Genomic DNA, 18,396 nt, shown 5'->3' with positions numbered 1-18,396 from the left:
AAGTCTATGACAACGCTCGCTTACAGCACCTGCCGCACTTGAGAGGCTTTTATTCAGATTTAGCTTCGCTTTGTTTTGGAGGTATTGCAGGTATGAGATCTCCCAGGATGCACTGGGAAACCAACAAGTGAACTGGAAAGACATCATCAGCAGTCACTTCGGGTTCATGTACTGTATATATATTCTGCCAGTGTCTGGTGCAGACGTCACATCTGATGTGCAGGGTGGAGCAGCAGGAAGGTGAGCGAGGTTTGAACTGTAGCAGAGCAACTAGCATGGAGTGGAGAAATTAGCAGGCGGCACACGTGGTGTGCAACATGGGAACACTCTAGAGGAACGTGAGCAGGGACCGGAGAGAGAGAATTTAGCGGCAGAGGATCAGAAGGGCTGAGGGACTGGAGCAGGAGAAACTAGAATATGTCATGCGTGGTCACAGCATGGGAGCAATAGAGGGAGGTGAGAGAGGAGGATCAGCAGAGCTGGGTGTTACTACTGAGTGGAGGATCAGCAGAGTTGGGTGTTACTACTGAGTGGAGGATCAGCAGAGATAGGGGTTACTACTGAGTGGAGGATCAGCAGAGCTGGGGGTTACTACTGAGCGGCGGATCAGCAGACTTGGGGGTTACTACTGAGTGGGGGATCAGCAGAGCTAGGGGTTACTACTGAGTGTGGGATCAGCAGAGCTGGGGGTTACTACTGAGAGTGGGATCAGCAGAGCTGGGGTTACTACTAAGCGGCGGATCAGCAGAGCTGGGGGTTACTACTGAGTGGAGGATCAGCAGAGCTGGGGGTTACTGCTGAGTGGGGGATCAGCAGAGCTGGGGGTTACTACTGAGCGGTGGATCAGCAGAGCTGGGGGTTACTACTGAGTGGAGGATCAGCAGAGCTGGGGGTTACTACTGAGTGGAGGATCAGCAGAGCTGGGGGTTACTACTGAGTGGGGGATCAGCAGAGCTGGGGGTTACTACTGAGTGGGGGATCAGCAGAGCTGGGGATTTCTAATGAGTAGTGGATCAGCAGAGCTGGGGGTTACTACTGAGTGGAGGATCAGCAGAGCTGGGGGTTACTACTGAGTGGAGGATCAGCAGAGCTGGGGGTTACTACTGAGTGAACGTCTGATGATTGGCCAAAGCATGCACCTGACCTGTCACAGCACCAATCACAGCGCGCTCTGCAGGGTGCCTTTGGCCAATCATGGATCGGGGGAATAAGTCCATGCACCACACTATATAAGGCTGCTTCCAACGGTGCCCGAGTGTAGTGTTGGTGGCGAGGATGGAGAGAGAGAGATTGAGCTAAATTAGGCAGGCAGGTTATTTAGTGCAAGCAGTGTATATCATATATATGTATACTAGACGTAACTGAGTGTCCCTGTCCCTTCTGACGTCATATGTTGATAGGGGGGCCGGGTCATCCGGTTACGTCAGCGGGTGGCCCCGCCCTTGCCAATAGGCGGAGTATTATCGTATTTTTTTCTATTTTTCTGTGATTAACATCGCGGGACACTTTTTTTTCTTTTTTTCAAAAAAAGGACTTGTCAAAAACTGTGTATTGTGGTTTTTACTTTTTGATGATTTTTTTGGTGAATGGGTAGGGGTACCCCCTACCCATTCACATGGCGTGGGGGGGGGGATCTGGGGGTTCCCTTGTTAAAGTGGGCTTCCATATTCCGAAAAGTCCCCCGCCTGCATACCCCCACAACCAATGGCCAGGGTTGTGCGGACGAGGCCCTTGTCCCCATCAACAAGGGGACAAGGTGCTTTGGGGGGGACCCCAAAGCACCCTCCCTATGTTAAGGGCATGTGGCCTGGAATGGTTCAGCATTATTAAAATCACTGCCCCCCAAAAAAACGGACGTTTTAAAAACTTTTTTTTGCATTGATCCATGTCCCCTGGGGCAGGACCCGGTCCCCAAACACTTTTATTGGCAATAACTTGCATATAAGCCTTTAAAATTAGCACTTTAGATTTTTCATGTTTGTGTCCCATAGACTATAACGGTGTTCCCACAAACTTTTTGCCTGTTCGCGTGTTCTAGTGCGAACCGAACCGGGGGGTGTTCAGCTCATCCCTACTACTGAGTGGAGGATTAGCAGAGCTGGGAGTTACTACCGAGCAGGAGAAACTAGAAGATGTTACGTGCGGTGGGCAGCATGGGAACAATATAGCGGGAGGTGAGAGAGGAGGATCAGCAGAGATGGGGTTTACTACTGATGGGGGATCAGCAGAGGTGGGGGTTGACACTGAGTGGGGGGATCAGCAGAGCTGGGGGTTATTACTGAGTGGGAGATCAGCAGAGCTGGGGGTTACTACTGAGTGGGGGATCTGCAAAGCTGGAGGTTACTACTGAGTTGAGGGTTGGCAAAGCTGGGGTTCTACTGAGTGGGACATCAGCAGAGCGGGGGTGGTACTACTGAGCAGGGGATCTGCTGAATGATGGTATTAATAAGCTGGGGATCTGCTGAACAGGGGTGCTAATGAGCTGGGGATCTGCTTAGTGGGGGTACTACTGAGCTGGGATCCTTCTGGGCCCCTTTAAAACAAATATTAAAAAAAAAACACACAAACAGGAAGTCATACACAATCAACTCTATGGTAGTTAACAAAACAAAAGCTAATTTACTAATTCAGACCGTAGGGGGGCAGTAGCTCCCTACACAGGTACAAGTAGTACCCCTAAAAAGATAGACTGGAATGAAGGGTGTAACCTCAGACTGGTGTGAATGAACACCAGACGAACAAGCAGATGGACAAATGGGTGACTCTTGGGGGTTGACAGATGAACTCTGCCGTATCTGCCCAACCTTAGTACAGATCAGCGGTCTCCAAACTTTTGAAACAAAGGGCCAGTTTACTGCCCTTTAAACTTAGGGGGGCCGGACTGTGGCAAATGGGAGTAGAAAATGCCCTGAACATGGTTGGAGTAAAAAATGCCATAGGCTTGGTGTTCAGTGGGAGTAAAAAAAAAATACATAATTGGTGTCAGTAGGAGTAATGGTGACCCAAAATTAGTGTCAGTGGGAGGAATAGTGCCCCAAGGGCCGGGTAAAGGCAAGCAATAAGCCACATTCATCCCTCCGGCCATAATTTGGAGACCACTGGTATAGATCATGATTCTAAGAATATCCTGTCCCCTCCCAGTCCAGTGAAGCATCCATAGTCATGAAGCGAGGGACAGGAACCTTAGCCACACTGCTAAGAACACTGGCCTGATTAAGGCTAGAACGGAAGAAGGGATATGGTGACTCTTCCTTAGGAGGCTATGGATCAGCCACAGAAGGAGGTCCTATCTCCAGGTGATCAAATCCCAAGAACGCCCCCAGACATACTCAGTTTTCAACAGGTGGTACCTTCCGCAGGAACATAGGGACCAGACTACTTCTACAATGGTGAGAATTCCCAAACCTTCACAGAGGTGAAGGTCTTGCAAACCTAGATGATGCCCAATGGAGTCAAATTCAGGAAATGGACTAAAAACAAGATCCTCCGAGCAAGAGAAGACCACCTGTTCTGGTGAATCAGATTGAAACCCTGGGTAAGGGAACACCCCGACAAGTGTTTGGTCCCCTGGGGCAAGAAAAAGGCAACCATATTTGCCAAAGGAGACTGACAGGACACAACTTCCTGGGGAGACCATACCAAAGTTTGGTCCCTTAATTTCCTACAGACCCCTGATGGGGAAGAAGGGGAAATTCTCTGACAGGTAATGCAGGGTCCAAATAAACACAGGGTAGATATTTTTTAGGGAGGGTTTAAGATAAACGGCCTTGTCTGTTGCTGATTAGAATTTACTGAGGATAGCCATCTAAGGGGCTCTAAGGTTGAAGAACTTATATTCTTCAGAAGGGTTTGACTGCAGCCATCTTTAGGAAAGGTCATCTGAGCATTCCATAGTAAGGATGCCAGGAAGGGCACCAGGGTAACAACCAGGCCCAGTACTCCAAGAAGTAGCAGAATCCCAGAAAGAGCATTGCAGGGCTAGGTCCTTATTAGAGCAGAAGAGCAGAAACTGGTTCCAGATGACCCTGTAGATCAGGAAGCTCCGCTGAAGAGGAGGGCATCTGAGGGGCGCCTGGTACCATAAAGCATTTAAAAGTATCCAGAGATACAGAGTTATCCTGAAGCTGGCAACAGGAGTGCAGATGGAGTATCATTCCAAAATTTAAGTCCCCTTTTTGGACAGGAAAATGGATTCCAGGGTGTGTGGAACACAGGAGGGCCTGGGAAGATACAGTAACCTGTGCAATAGCACAAGAATGGTAATGGGGGAAACCGAATGAGGGTCTTTGTTACTAGGTGGCTCCATCCTTGTGCCCTTCAGAAAGCTCCTTTATCACACCATACTCATCACCATCTTTTTTATACTCTTCTCTAATAACGCTATTATAATCCTAGAGGTTTCTACTTCAAGTATATAATAAGACATTGTTGGGGAATTCTGAACCCAACAGTCATGGTTACAGGCTTGGTGGTCATGGTCTTGTTGCCTTCAGGTTCCCCAACCTTGTTGGGAATCTTCTGAACTCAACAGTCAGGGCTACAGGCCTGATGGTCATTGTCTTGCTGCCCTAAGGTTCTCCAACAAGGTTGTGAATCTTCTGAAAGTAACAGTCAGGGCTACTTGCCTAATGGTCATGGTCTTGTTGCCCTCAGCTTCTCCAACCTTGTTGGGAATCTTCTGAACCCAACAATTATAGCTATAAGCCTGATGGTCATGGTCTTGTTGCCCTAAGGTTCTCCATCAAGGTTGTGAATCTTCTGAAAGTAACAGTCAGGGCTACTTGCCTGATGGTCATGGTCTTGTTGCCCTCAGCTTCTCCAACCTTGTTGGGAATCTTCTAAGCCCAACAGTTATGGCTACAGGCCTGGTGGTCATGGTCTAGTTGCCCAAAGCTTCTTCAATCTTGTTGGGAATATTCTGAACCCAACAGTCAGGGTTACAGGCTTGTTGGTCATGGTCTTGTTGCCCTCTGCTTCTCCAACCATGTTGGGAATCAATAAACAAGAACATGTGGATGTGTGAAAAGTATAGTTTGTTGCATGAGAACTAATAAGAGAGACTCTGGGTTATCTTGCTCAAAGTGAGCGTGTTATGTCTAAATAATGAGACTGTATTCTGGAAATGTAGAGTTTTGGAGATCCTTTTTTTGCCACATATATGGGTTCAATAGACTCAGATTATATTTTCAAGCACACAGTGGTCTGGATTCTTCTACAACATTCATTGTAGGAAACATGCTTGTGTATAAATCAGAACTACCAAATATCATTCATCGTCTACCTGATAAGGTCTTGCATAGTTGTGATCTTCCTGTGTGGAATGTCTTGGTCTCTCTGGTGGGTCTCTGTGGCTGGATAACTCCACCATGGTGTCCTGGAACAGATCTTTGTTAACTTCCTCAATCATCCCATCCTCATCATCCTCCTCTTTTATCCCTTCTTTAACATCAACTGTAGGAACATTCAGGTTCCCACTCTGAATATATAATAAAAATGACATCAATTGTATTAATGCAGATAATGTACAGATCCTAATGATACTATCAGTGATTGTTCCTCATCTACCTGATGATGGCGAGGGATGGTGTGACCTTCCTGTGTGGAATCCCGAGAATACAGAGGACGGGGACATCTCTCTGGTGGGTTCTTGTTAATAGGTGGTTCAAATGCGACATCCATGTGTCCTTCTAAAAACTCTGTCATAATACCATACTTCTCACCCCCCTCTATATGTTCTTCTTTAACAAGATTATCATCTCCGAGGTTTCCACTCTAAATATACAATAGGAATTAATTTTAATAAACAAGCTTATGTATAGATCATAACTACCAATAATTGCTCCTCATCTACCTGATGATGGTGAGGGATGGTGTGACCTTCCTGTGTGGAATCCCGGGAATACAGAGGATGGGGACATCTCTCTGGTGGGTTTCTGTTACTAGGTGGATCCATCATATTCTTGTGTCCATCTAAAGGTTTCTCCACCACACCATCTTCCTCCTCTTCATACTCTTCTTGAATACTGATATTTATATCCTTGATGTTTTCATTCGTGATATATAAGGCAACTTTTATTGTGACACATATGCTTGACTAAAAATCATAACTACCGATAATTATTCATTATTTACCTGATCATGTTGTACATTGTACGTACGATTGTCCATCATGACGTCCTTGTAGAGATCCTTGTGTCCTTCTAAATACTCCCACTCCTCCATGGAGAAATAGACAGTGACATCCTGACACCTTATAGGAACCTGACACACACAATGATACAGTCACCATCCAGACACATCCCTTGTCTGTTACTGGATAATGTCCCAGAATTCCCGGCACCGCTCACCTCTCCTGTCAGCAGCTCCATCATCTTCTTGGTGACTTCTAGAATCTTCTCCATGTTGTGTCTCTCAGGTTTTAGGGAGTCACATGGAGGCACTGTGATGATCATATGATCACCTGACTTCAGAAGAGGAAAACTCTGTATTGGAGAACCGATAGGAATATCATGTTAGAATCCCAGAATCCTCCTCACCTCTCCGGTCAGGTCTGTGTTTTATTGATACAGATAAGAGTGATGTCATGTGACCTCCCAGAATCCTCCTCACCTCTCCGGTCAGGTCTGTGTTTTATTAATAGAGATAAGAGTGATGTCATGTGACCTCCCAGAATCCTCCTCACCTCTCCGGTCAGGTCTGTGTTTTATTAATAGAGATAAGAGTGATGTCATGTGACCTCCCCGAATTCTCCTCACCTCTCCGGTCAGGTCTGTGTTTTATTAATAGAGATAAGAGTGATGTCATGTGACCTCCCAGAATCCTCCTCACCTCTTCGGTCAGGTCTGTGTTTTATTAATAGAGATAAGAGTGATGTCATGTGACCTCCCAGAATCCCCCTCACCTCTCCGGTCAGGTCTGTGTTTTATTAATAGAGATAAGAGTGATGTCATGTGATCTCCCAGAATCCTCCTCACCTCTCCGGTCAGGTCTGTGTTTTATTAATAGAGATAAGAGTGATGTCATGTGACCTTCCAGAATCCTCCTCACCTCTCCGGTCAGGTCTGTGTTTTATTAATAGAGATAAGAGTGATGTCATGTGACCTTCCAGAATCCTCCTCACCTCTCCGGTCAGGTCTGTGTTTTATTAATAGAGATAAGAGTGATGTCATGTGACCTCCCAGAATCCTCCTCACCTCTCCGCTCAGCAGGTAGATGATCTCCAGGGTGAGGTGTAGTATCTTCTCAGTCATGTCACTCAGATCCTCCTCCATCCTCATTCATGTGATCTATGTGGGGTTCTCTGTAGATGAATAGCGGAGGATTATCTGGACTGTATTAGTTTTACAATATTAGAATGTAAACAGTAATGCAAAACCAATAGTAGGAGAATATTAGAAATCAGTTTTGCCCATTTTTGGAGTGGACAAGGAGATCGGCACTCCCCGGTCGTGATGGTTTCTGAAGAAGACTTCAGCCGGCTTTGGAGCGTCATTCAGAGAGGTAAAAAATTACCTTTACTGGGAAAACTTTTATTTGGATTTGGTCAAACTTTTCATGTAGACTAGTATTTTTTGGTTAACTACGTGAAATAATCTGAAATCTGAGGAAATACTGCAAGCGATAGAAACATTTTGGGCAGATAAATAGAACTTAGATTTGTCTGAGTGTACATCAGACTGAAAAGAGGGACATTTAAAGGGCAACACAGGACAGAGTCGTTTTGTTCCTAATAATGGACAGTGATGGGAGTTATGATCAAATAATATCTTATTACCTCCTCTGCTGCCAGTTCCGGCAAAGTCTTTCCCCTACTTCTTCCTACCTCACCTCTCGCCCAGAATTTCCTGTATTTTTAAATACTTCCTGTCAGTACCTGACATCACTTCCTGTTTTCCATAGAGACTTCCTGTCTGGGTAGAAGTGAGATTACTACCTTGTGGAGCTCAGAGGAACTGCAGCCCATAGAAACGTCTCGTAGTGTGAGCACGGCCTTTTGCTGTGTGTGTATATATATACTGTATATTCTTATGCTTGGGGTCACCTCCATTCCGACCAAGGTGGGTATAAATGTATTTTTGCTAGGGTTGAGCAGAGGGATTTCGGTTCAGTTAATTTTGCAGTGATAATTTTGCCAAATTCATGTTGTAGTTAGCCTTTCATTTGTCACATAGGCAAATGTTGCTTGAAAAGAACTCTCCACCATGACAAAAACTCTTCCCATTTTGCTTTGCAAAACCTGTGATACCCCTGAATCCACCTTTACTAACCAATCAGTGATGGTAGGCAGGTTGCCTACAGGTGCATTCGATAGTGGCTGGCCTACGCTGGGGGGGGGGGAGAGTTAATGTGTGGGTGCTTCAGTATCTGGGCTTTTTGGATCCAGCCTACCCACCAGTGGTATGAATATGGGAGAAGGCTGGGTTTGAGCTCTCTGGCTCCCTCTCTCTCGGTTCAGATGGGCCACATTGGAAAGGACATATTGTAGCTGCTGTGTCTTGCAATCCGTCAGAGGCACCGGGGTTCTGGAGAACAACCAAGATATGGAAAACACCATAATGGACTACTACCTTTCTGAGGTACACCTGGGCAGCCAGTTAGAGGTAGTTAGGGACGTTACGACACTACTGTTCATGTTGGACTGTACTATGAAGCTCTTCAGTAAAGTTGTATCAGCTTTTCTGAGCCTGCTCTGAAGTTATTTAAAGGGGTGAATTTTGTTTCTGGCGTATCGAAAGAACCAGGGTCTGTAAAGCACATGTGGGGTATGAAGCTCAGCTACTACAAAAGGTTTACTTGGCAAGTCAAGCAAGAGAAGCACTGTAGCACCAACCAAGCACTAGTACAAGTCTCAAAGCAACCATTCATTAGATGTGGCACCTGGTAAAGGTGACGGGTCCTCCGTTAGCGAGGGGGTCGATGTTCTGGTTCCCTCCCTAGCAGTCAGTTTCCAGGAGCAACTGGAGCCAAGCCCACATTATGGAGATCCATGACCTGGTCACATGAGTACAACATGTGAACGAGTTAACAAGTGCACGCCTGAGGTCCATTTTAGGTGCACAGCGGGACCTAATTCTGTTATAGAGAGTGAGGTAACAGAGGTACGCTGGACTGGTGGAGTAGGTGCGAGCTCAGCAGTGTCCCTCCTAATGCAACATACATCAAGCTACAAGTGTGTAGTGACACGGGACAGCACTTTTCAGAGGAACTCTGTATTTTATTACAGCACATAGTGCTACGGCTCATCTCTAAGTCGGGGAATTGCCTTAATGTTACAATGACTACAATGTCTTTCCACCTGCTGCCCAGCCTGATTTTGCAAACTTTGCCTGCTGCCCAGCTTGACTCCTCTGACTCTTCACCTGCTGCCCAGCCTGACTTTACAAACTTCAACTTCTGCCCAGCCTGACTCCTCTGACACTCTGTGTTCTGCTCAGCCCAACCCTGCTGACTCACCGACCTGACTGTTCACATGCTGCTCAGCCTTACTCTGCTGATTCTCTTCCCACTGCCCAGCTTGACTTCACTAACTTTGTCTGCTGCCCAGCATGAATGCCCTGTCTCTCTGTCTGTATCCCAGCTTGAATCTGCTGACTCCCCACCTGCTGCCCGGCTTGACTCTGCTAACGCTCTGCCTGCTGCACAGCCTGACTTCACTGACTCTCCACCTGCTGCCCATCTCCACCCTGCTGACTCTATGCCTGCTGCTGAGCCTAGCTCTACAGACTCACCACCTGTTGCCCAGCCTGACTCCATTGACTCTCCTCCTAGTCTGACTTTGCTTTTTCCACCTGCTCCCCAGCCTATCTCCTCCTATCTCCTCTTACTTTCTTTCTGCTGCCCATTCCGATTCCATCTACTCTCCACCTGCTGGCCAACTCCACCCTGCTGACTCTATGCCTGCTGCTGAGCCAAGCTCTAAACTCACCACCTGTTGCCCAGCCTGACTCCACTGACTCTCCTCCTAGTCTGACTAGTCTGCTCCCCAGCCTTCCTACTCTTACTTTCTTTCTGCTGCCCATTCCGATTCCACCTACTCTCCACCTGCTGCCCAACTCCACTCTGCTGACTCTATGCCTGCTGCCGAAGCCAAGCTGTCGGGGCTGGGTACAGCCCTTCCTTCTCTTAGCTGGCCGCTCAGCTGTCGGCTAATTGCCAGCTCCTTTTTCTCCACAGTGACTCAGCTGTTGATGATCTGCTCATCCAGCTCACTTCATCTCTGCCTTCGCCGTTGGTCACATCTCAGAGACTTTCTCCTGTGTTCCTGTTGAAGACTTGCTCGGCTGACGTCCCTTCTGGCTCCTGATCCTGCTTGTTGTACTACTACGTTGATCTCTGGCTCTCTGACATTGACATTGGCTGCCAACTATTATTGGAAGTTTATTCATAACTTCTCGTCTCCGGTCAAGCCCCTGACTGATATGACCAGGAAAGACGGCAACCCACAGAGTTGGTCTCCAGAGTCCATTAAGGCCTTTGAGAGTCTCAAGGTTGCCTTTGTTTCTGCTCCTGTGTTGGCACACCCTGATCCTACGTTGCCTTTTATCCTAGAAGTTGATGCTTCCGAGACTTCTGTCTCAACGTCCTAATTCTGAGTGCGCTATGCATCCGCGTGGCTACTTTCACAAGAAATTGTCACCGGCAGAGTGCAATTATGAGATTGGTGACAGAGAGCTGTTGGCGATCATTTTAGCCCTGAAAGAATGGAGACATCTTCTTGAAGGTACCACTGTGCCGGTTCTCATTCTTACTGACCATAAGAATCTCACATTCTTGTCTGAGGCTAAGCGCCTCTCTCCCAGAAGGGGCGCGATGGGCTCTTTTCTTGCCAAAGTTTAATTACATTGTCTCATTCTTACCCGGTACTAAGAATGTAAGGGCTGACGCCTTGTCACAACAATTTTCCTCCACTTCCAAGATGGAGTCGGTTCCGGTTCCTGTGATTCCTCCTGATCGTATTCTGGCTACGGTTCGCACCAGTCTTACTTCTCCTTTGCGTGACAAAATTCTTGCTGCTCAGGTCAATACTCCTCCTGAGAAACCTTGACTGCTGCTTTGTTCCCGAGAGTCTCTGTACTGCCGTGCTCCAGACTTACCATTCTCCCAAGGCTGCTGGCCACCCTGGGAAGAATCAACTCTTTTGGGCCATTACCCATCAATTCTGGTGGCCTAGTCTACGTGCTGATGTAACCGCCTTCGTAGCTGCCTGTTCCGTGTGTGCTCAGAGTAAGACTCCACGACACCTTCCAGTGGGCCTCCTACAACCCATACCCAATGGAGAGAGGCCCTGGACCCACCTGTCAATGGATTTTATTGTGGAGTTACCCAACTCCCAGGGCAACACAGTAATCCTTATGGTGGTTGACCGGTTCTCGAAAATGTCGCATTGTATTCCACTCAAGAAGTTGCCTACTTCTAAGGAACTGGCTTCTATTCTTGCTTGGGAGATCTTCCGCTTACACGGGCTACCCAAGGTGATTGTCTCAGACAGGGGTAGTCAGGTTGTGTCCCGGATCTGGCGAGCCTTTTGTGCACAGTTGGGAATTCAGCTTGCTTTCTCCTCTGCGTACCACCCGCAGTCTAATGGGGCCGCAGAACAAGCCAATCAGTCCTTGGAGCAATTCCTACGTTGCTATATTTCTGACCATCATAACAACTGGTCAGACCTCTTACCGTGGGCGGAGTTTGCTCACAATAGTGCCTTGAATTCAGCTTCCCGTTTGTCCCCGTTTATGGCGAACTATGGTTTCCAACCTTCCGTGTTGCCTGCCTCGTTTGTCCTGCAGAGTATTCCTGCGCTAGAGGAGCATCTCCGTGGTCTTCGTTCCACTTGGGCACAAGTCCAGGAGGCTTTGCGACATGCTAACGATACAGACTCCACGCCTGCCAGAGCCTTCCTACCAGGTTGGGGACTTGTTCTTTGCAAGTGTCTTTGCAAGTGCATGTGACTGTATAAAATGAACTAACATAGTGCTGGCCAAGTCCTGGAAGGTCTACAGGGTGTAAACAGTGTAGCACCAACTAACCCCCAAAGTGTCCGCAGATAAAAGGGTAAGGGTACAGGATACCTATGAACAAGCAAACTCCAGAAAAGGCGAAAACAAAAGTGCTTACGGTCTTCCCAGATGGAAAACCTTGAAGCTGACCTGGCATTCTCGACAGTAAGTCGTTAAATCAGCTGCCAACACCCTTGGTAGAAGACACCGTACTCCAGTGAGATCCAAGCTTTTTTGGCCCCTCAAGACATCTGGAGGTCCTCCATGACTCCTCAATCCCCCAGGTTACACAAGCTAGGCCTGAAACCCAGGCCTTTGCCCAGGAGACACGTTCGGCTCATTTAGTTCCGAATCAAAATTTGGACAAAATTTTCATTATTCGGAGATTTGGATGTATCCAATAAATAAAGAATAAGAATAAAAATAGAAAGAATATGACCGCCTTCTGAAATACGAACTTCAAATAGAATAGAACCAACTATTTTCCCAATGAATTTCAATTGAGAGCAGAACTATTAGTTCACCACTAAATTTAAATAGACACTCCTGCCTATGGCAGGGTGGCTGCAACAGTTACCAACAAATGATTGCCAAGTGCCAGTTCCTGATATCAGTGGAACACCATCCTGTACCCTTAGATGACTTCTCCCCAGCCACCAGTTCTGCACTTGGATCAGTTGATAGCCGATGTTCCTGGCTACTTGACGGAGTGGGAAGCTGTTTTTCGGCCAACTTCTCCTACCCTATATTACCAAAAGTATTGGGATGCCTGCCTTTACATGTGCATGAACTGTAATGGCATCCCAGTCTTAGTCCGTAGGGTTTAATATTGAGTTGGCCCACCCTTTACAACTATAACAGCTTCAACTCTTCTGGGAAGGCTGTCCACAAGGTTTAGGAGTGTGTCTATGGGAATGGCTGACCATTCTTACCAAAGCGTATTTGTGAGGTCAGGCACTGATGTTGGACGAGAAGGCCTGGCTCGCAGTCTCCACTCTAATTCATCCTAAAGGTGTCAGCTATCAGGTGTCAGCTATCAGGGTGAGGTGCAGGCCATTTAAGTTCTTCCACCCCAAACTCGCCCCTCCATGTTTTTATGGACCTTGCTTTGTGCACTGGTCCAAATAATTTGGTGGAGGGGGGATTATGGTGTCGGGTTGTTTTTCCAGGGGTTGGGCTTGGCCCCTTAGTTCCAGTGAAGGGAACACTTAAAGAATCAGCATACCAAAACATTTTGGACAATTTCATGTTCCCAACTTTGTGGGAACAGTTTGGAGATGGCCCCTTCCTGTTCCAAGATGACTGCACACCAGTGCACAAAGCAAGGTCCACAAAGACATGGATGAGCGAGTTTGGAGTTGGAGGAACTTGACTGGCCTTCACAGAGTCCTGACCTCAACCCGGTAGAACACCTTTGGGATGGATTAGAGCAGAGACTGCGAGCTAGGCCTTCTCCTCCAACATCTGTGCCTGACCTCACGAATCTGCTTCTGGAAGAATGGTCAAATATTTCCAGAGACACACACCTAAACCTTGTGGACAGCCTTCCCAGAAGAGTTGAAGCTGTTATAGCTGCAAAGGGTGGGCCAACTCAATATTGAACCCTACGGACTAAGACTGGGATGCCATTAAAGGCAGGTGTCCCAATACTTTTGGTAATATAGTGTATACAGTATCAACAGGGCCGATTACATCCCAGCCACCTATTTAGCTGATTTATTAGAACACACATTGCACTTGTGAATTACAACCAGTGTTGAGCTGAGGCTCAAGTAGAACCAAGTTTGGCCTTCACCCACAGAAAGCCCCTATATGAAAGCAGGCCGCCAGAGCAATCAGCACATGAAGGAGCGGGGGTGCTGGCTGATGCCACATGGCCATATTTGAATGTCATTGACCAGATATGACCATGTGACTATGATGTCACCCTCATCTCTGCCCCTTGGTTATCTGTGGCTGTAGGGTGGGAAATTCCCGGGGCTGCGGCTGATTAGGATGGTGGCCAGCTTCAGGTGGAATGTGCGTTTTGAACCTATAAATATCTGTAAAGTTGAGTGATATTGTGAATATTATTCAGGCATCGTATATGACTTGCTATACGAAAAAAGACTTTGTGTTTTCATTCTGAACTTTCATTGTGGTACAATCTATATGGAATAAAAAAGTCCTAACCCCTTTATTACCACCGTACATCTTTAAATGGTGGCTTGGAAGAAGGTTCTTTACCCAATGACATTTATAATCACCACTGGGTAAAGCACCACGGGGCAACCTCTGCACTGGCTAGAGGCAGTGTACTGAGTCAATCCGAGTCGCTCTGTACCTTGTCAATCTGAGTGGCTCCATACCTTGCAGTGCACTGAGTCAATCCGAGTAGCCCTGTACCTTGCAGTGCACCGAGTCAATCTGAGTGGCTCTCTACCTTGCAGTGCACCAAGTCGATCTGAGTGGCTCTGTACCTTGCAGTGTACCGAGTCGATCTGAGTGGCTCTGTACCTTACAGTGTACTGAGTCGATCTGATTGGCTCTGTACCTTGCAGTGTACCGAGTCGATCTGAGTGGCTCTGTACCTTACAGTGTACTAAGTCAATCTGAGTGGCTCTGTACCTTACAGTGTACCGAGTCGATCTGATTGGCTCTGTAACTTGCAATGTACCGAGCCAATCCAAGTGGCTCTGTACCTTGCATTGTACCACAATTGGTATCAATTTTTTTTAACCCTTTCACCCCCCCCTTTCTGTACACCTGATTATCAGCCTATCTCTTTATGTGACCATATATTAACCCCTTAACCTCCCTTGTCCTGCACACTGACCCCTTCTCCATCCTCTGTGTACGACCCATAGCATAAGGCTGCTCAGGCAACCGCCTTAGGGTGCCAGGAGGAGGAGGAGGGGATCTGAACCCTCCCAGCCACTTACTGAGAATTCGTATTTGTAACCCCTTCCCCGCCGCCTGTACACACCAGTATTTGCGCTGGGGGCGCTCCGCACACGTTCGCCATGTAGATAAAAATCCTTGCACCTCCCCCGCATACAATCGCCAAGCCCTGTGTTTGAACCTCCTCATCACCATCATGTTTTTTACATTTCACAAAAATTGTGGCAAAAATAAAATGAAACAACATCGGCGTGTCTACTTTCCAATACGGGGGTTTTCATACCGCCCGACATTTTTATTTGATGTTTTATAACAGAAAAAGATGTACGGCAAAATATGAATCATATAGAACTCATTTCCCACACTCAGGAAACTAATACTACTAGAGGGTTGTGTGGGTTCTTTGATGTCTGGTAAGATTAGACTTATGTAAGAAACTTTTGCCGCACTCAGGGCAGGAGTATGGCTTCTCCCCCGTGTGCACTCTCCGATGACCGTAGAGAACTGACTTCTGAGTGAAAAGTTTGCCGTACTCAGGGCAGCCATACGGCTTCTCCCCCGTGTGAGATCTCTGATGTAAAACAAGTCCTTCTTCACATATAAAACATTTCCCGCACTCAGGACAGGAATAAGTCTTCTCCCTCATGTGAGATCTTTGATGTAGAGCAAGTCTTGATTTCCGTGAGAAACATTTCTCGCACTTAAGGCAGGAATACGGCTTCTCCCCTGTGTAACATTTAGTGTGTTTATTAAGATTTGTTTTCTGTCTAAAACATTTTCCGCACTCGAGGCAGGCATACGGCTTCTCACCCGTGTGACATCTTTGATGCTCAACCATGTCTGATTTCCTTGAGAAACATTTCCCGCACTCAGGGCAGGGATATGGCTTCTCGCCTGTGTGAAACCTCTGATGTATGACCAGGTGTGCTTTAAATAGAAAACATTTCCCGCACTCAGAACAGGTATGAAGTTTACTCGGCTTGTGAGACCCCTGATGTATAAAAAGACCTAAACCAGAGCTAAAACTTTCCCCGCACTCAGGACAGGGAAATGTCTTATCCCCCTGAATCCCGGCACCACCCCTCACAGTACGAGGTTGCTCAGAGTCAGAGGGATTCCATGGTCTATCCACACTGTGAAGTCCACCATCCATAGTGGAGCTCATTGTCTTTTCTACTCCACAATCTCCTGTGATGTCCTCATCTTCTATTCTACAACCTGGAGATAAAGTGAGAAGATCCTTTGAGGGTTTCTCCATGCGGTGTCCTGGAAAAATATAAAAACATCATCAATAGATATGAGAGGGTTAGTTCACTTCCATCAAGATTCCATCTGGATCAGGTAGATATGAGTGAGCAGATGTTCTCTGTGGAGGTCCCAACCAGCTGGGACTCTCCCCCCTCTTCAGTCAAAGAGCCTTTGGTCCTCCTCCCAGATCACTTCTACATTTACACAGCCTTGTCAGAAGAGCAGGAACCAATGGGGACTGGGAGGTCCATGCTCTTTACATAACCACAAGCCTAGGCACTGGGTCATGTGATCTCTAATAAACAAGAAGTTCGGACCATACCATAGTACCATAGAACAAGTAACCATAGGCCTAGGCTTCTATAGCTTTGTTTCTGCCCTTCTCTGGACCAATCAGTGTGCAGTAACAGAGCAGAGATAAGAGAAGAACATATTATGGGTCACCTGTGCTGATCTCTGTAGAAGTGTCCTCCTCTATGAATGTCCTCGTCATTCCAGCCTCCTCCGTATATTGCTGATCATCCCTCACATACGTCTCTTCTACTTCATCCTAAACCAACGAATGGCAGCAAAAGAAAAGGTTTTCATACTTTTTGTATTCAAAAACAGACAGGTTATACTGCCGCCTACCGGAGGTTGAGACACTTTCAAACAGAAAAATTGTAAGCAATCCCCCATATAACCTCAACTCTACCGAGTATGCCTTTTTTTTTTGCAAAAGCAGTACCAAGGGCAAAAGCAAAAAAACACAAAGGTTTGGGACCTGTGTCCCTCAATGGACTCCAAGAATTAGATGTTATGGTAAACATACAAAGAAAAATTGCCCACAGGACTTTGCGAGGCCCAAAGATGTTATGATAAGTTGAGGGTGGTTATGGTGTCCATTGAGGGACGCAGGAATTCAGATACAATCGGGACATCCAAAAGCAATCCAACCAGTCAGAGAAGGAAGGTTCCATAAGGCCTCATGTACACTTGCTTCAAAATCTGGCATTGGACACGCTTTTTGTAAAGCACTCTGAATGCCAACCACAGATCCTGTCTCTAATTAAAATGGTGACCTTATAGTCCTGGTCACTCGTTGTGTTTGCTTTGCTTCAAAAATTATGCCACTTTCTTGGTGCTTCAAAGCGTCTCCAAAGCCTCCATAGAAGTCTATGACAACGCTCGCTTACAGCATCTGAGAGGCTTTTATTCAGCCTTAGCTTCGCTTTGTTTTGGAGGTTTTGCAGGTATGAGATATCCCAGGATGCACTGGGAAACCAGCAAGCCAACTGGAAAGAGATCATCAGCAGTCACTTCAGGCTCATGTGTACATATTCTAGGAGTGTCTTGGAGCAGACGTCATATCTGGTGTGCAGGGTGGAGTAGCAGGAAGGTGAGCGGGGACTGCAGCAGAGCAACTAGCATGGGGTGGAGCAACTAGCAGACGGCACATGTGGTGTGCAACATGGGAACACTCTAGAGGAAGGTAAGTGGGGACCGGAGTGCAAGAACTGAGTGGCAGAGGATTAGCAAGGCTGGGGGACCAGAGCAGGAGAAACTAGAAGATGTCACGCGTGGTGCGTAGCATGGGAGCAATATAGCGGGAGGTGAGGGAGGAGAATCAGCAGAGCTGGGGGTTACTATTGAGTGGGGGATCAGCAGAGCTGGGGGTTACTACTGAGTGGAGGATCAGCAGAGCTGGGGGTTACTACTGAGTGGAGGATCAGCAGAGCTGGGGGTTACTACTGAGCGGCGGATCAGCAGACTTGGGGGTTACTACTGAGTGGGGGATCAGCAGAGCTGGGGGTTACTACTGAGTGTGGGATCAGCAGAGTCCAAATAAACACAGGGTAGATATTTTTTAGGGAGGGTTTCAGATAAACGGCCTTGTCTGTTGGTGATTAGGAGTCACTGAGGATAGCCATCTAAGGGGCTCTAAGGTTGAAGAACTTATATTCTTCAGAAGGGTTTGACTGCAGGGGCCAAAGGAGCTGGCCATCCTTAGGGAAGGAAACAATAGTCTCCTGCGCTCCAGTGTTTTGCTAGATACGAGTGGTGTAGTCCATTCTTTAGTGTAAAGCAAAGGCTAGAATCTTGCAGCCCTCCTCAGAACAATGGGTGTTCATACAACTAAAGAGAAAACAGAAAAAAGGAAGGCGCGCCGACCTAGTGTATTACTGATAAAAAAATCTTTAATAAAAATATTAAAGCAATGGTTCTACTCACAAACATGCGTGATTACAGGCTTTTCATAGCAATCAAAACTGCATCCCTTGGCACCTGCAGGCTG

General features: G+C 47.0%; 2 protein-coding genes across 2 annotated transcripts in view; one reads left to right on the top strand and one right to left on the bottom strand.

The window, feature by feature from the left end:
* LOC141104988 (uncharacterized) overlaps positions 1 to 18,396 on the top strand; it is a 443,832-nt gene that overhangs the window by 101,107 nt on the left and 324,329 nt on the right. The window lies entirely within an intron of this gene.
* Positions 15,130 to 18,396, bottom strand: part of LOC141104761 (uncharacterized) — a 54,286-nt gene continuing 51,019 nt past the window's right edge. The window contains exon 11 of the mRNA XM_073594477.1: positions 15,130 to 15,847. Within this exon, the coding sequence (XP_073450578.1) occupies positions 15,256 to 15,847 (592 nt within the window). The 3' untranslated portion in view covers positions 15,130 to 15,255. The remainder of the gene's footprint in view (positions 15,848 to 18,396) is intronic.

This window comes from Aquarana catesbeiana, linkage group LG08, assembly GCF_042186555.1.
Source record: "Aquarana catesbeiana isolate 2022-GZ linkage group LG08, ASM4218655v1, whole genome shotgun sequence".
NCBI lineage: Eukaryota > Metazoa > Chordata > Amphibia > Anura > Ranidae > Aquarana > Aquarana catesbeiana.
Note: the sequence above shows the minus strand (reverse complement) of the source record. Positions and strands in the feature narration are given on the sequence as shown.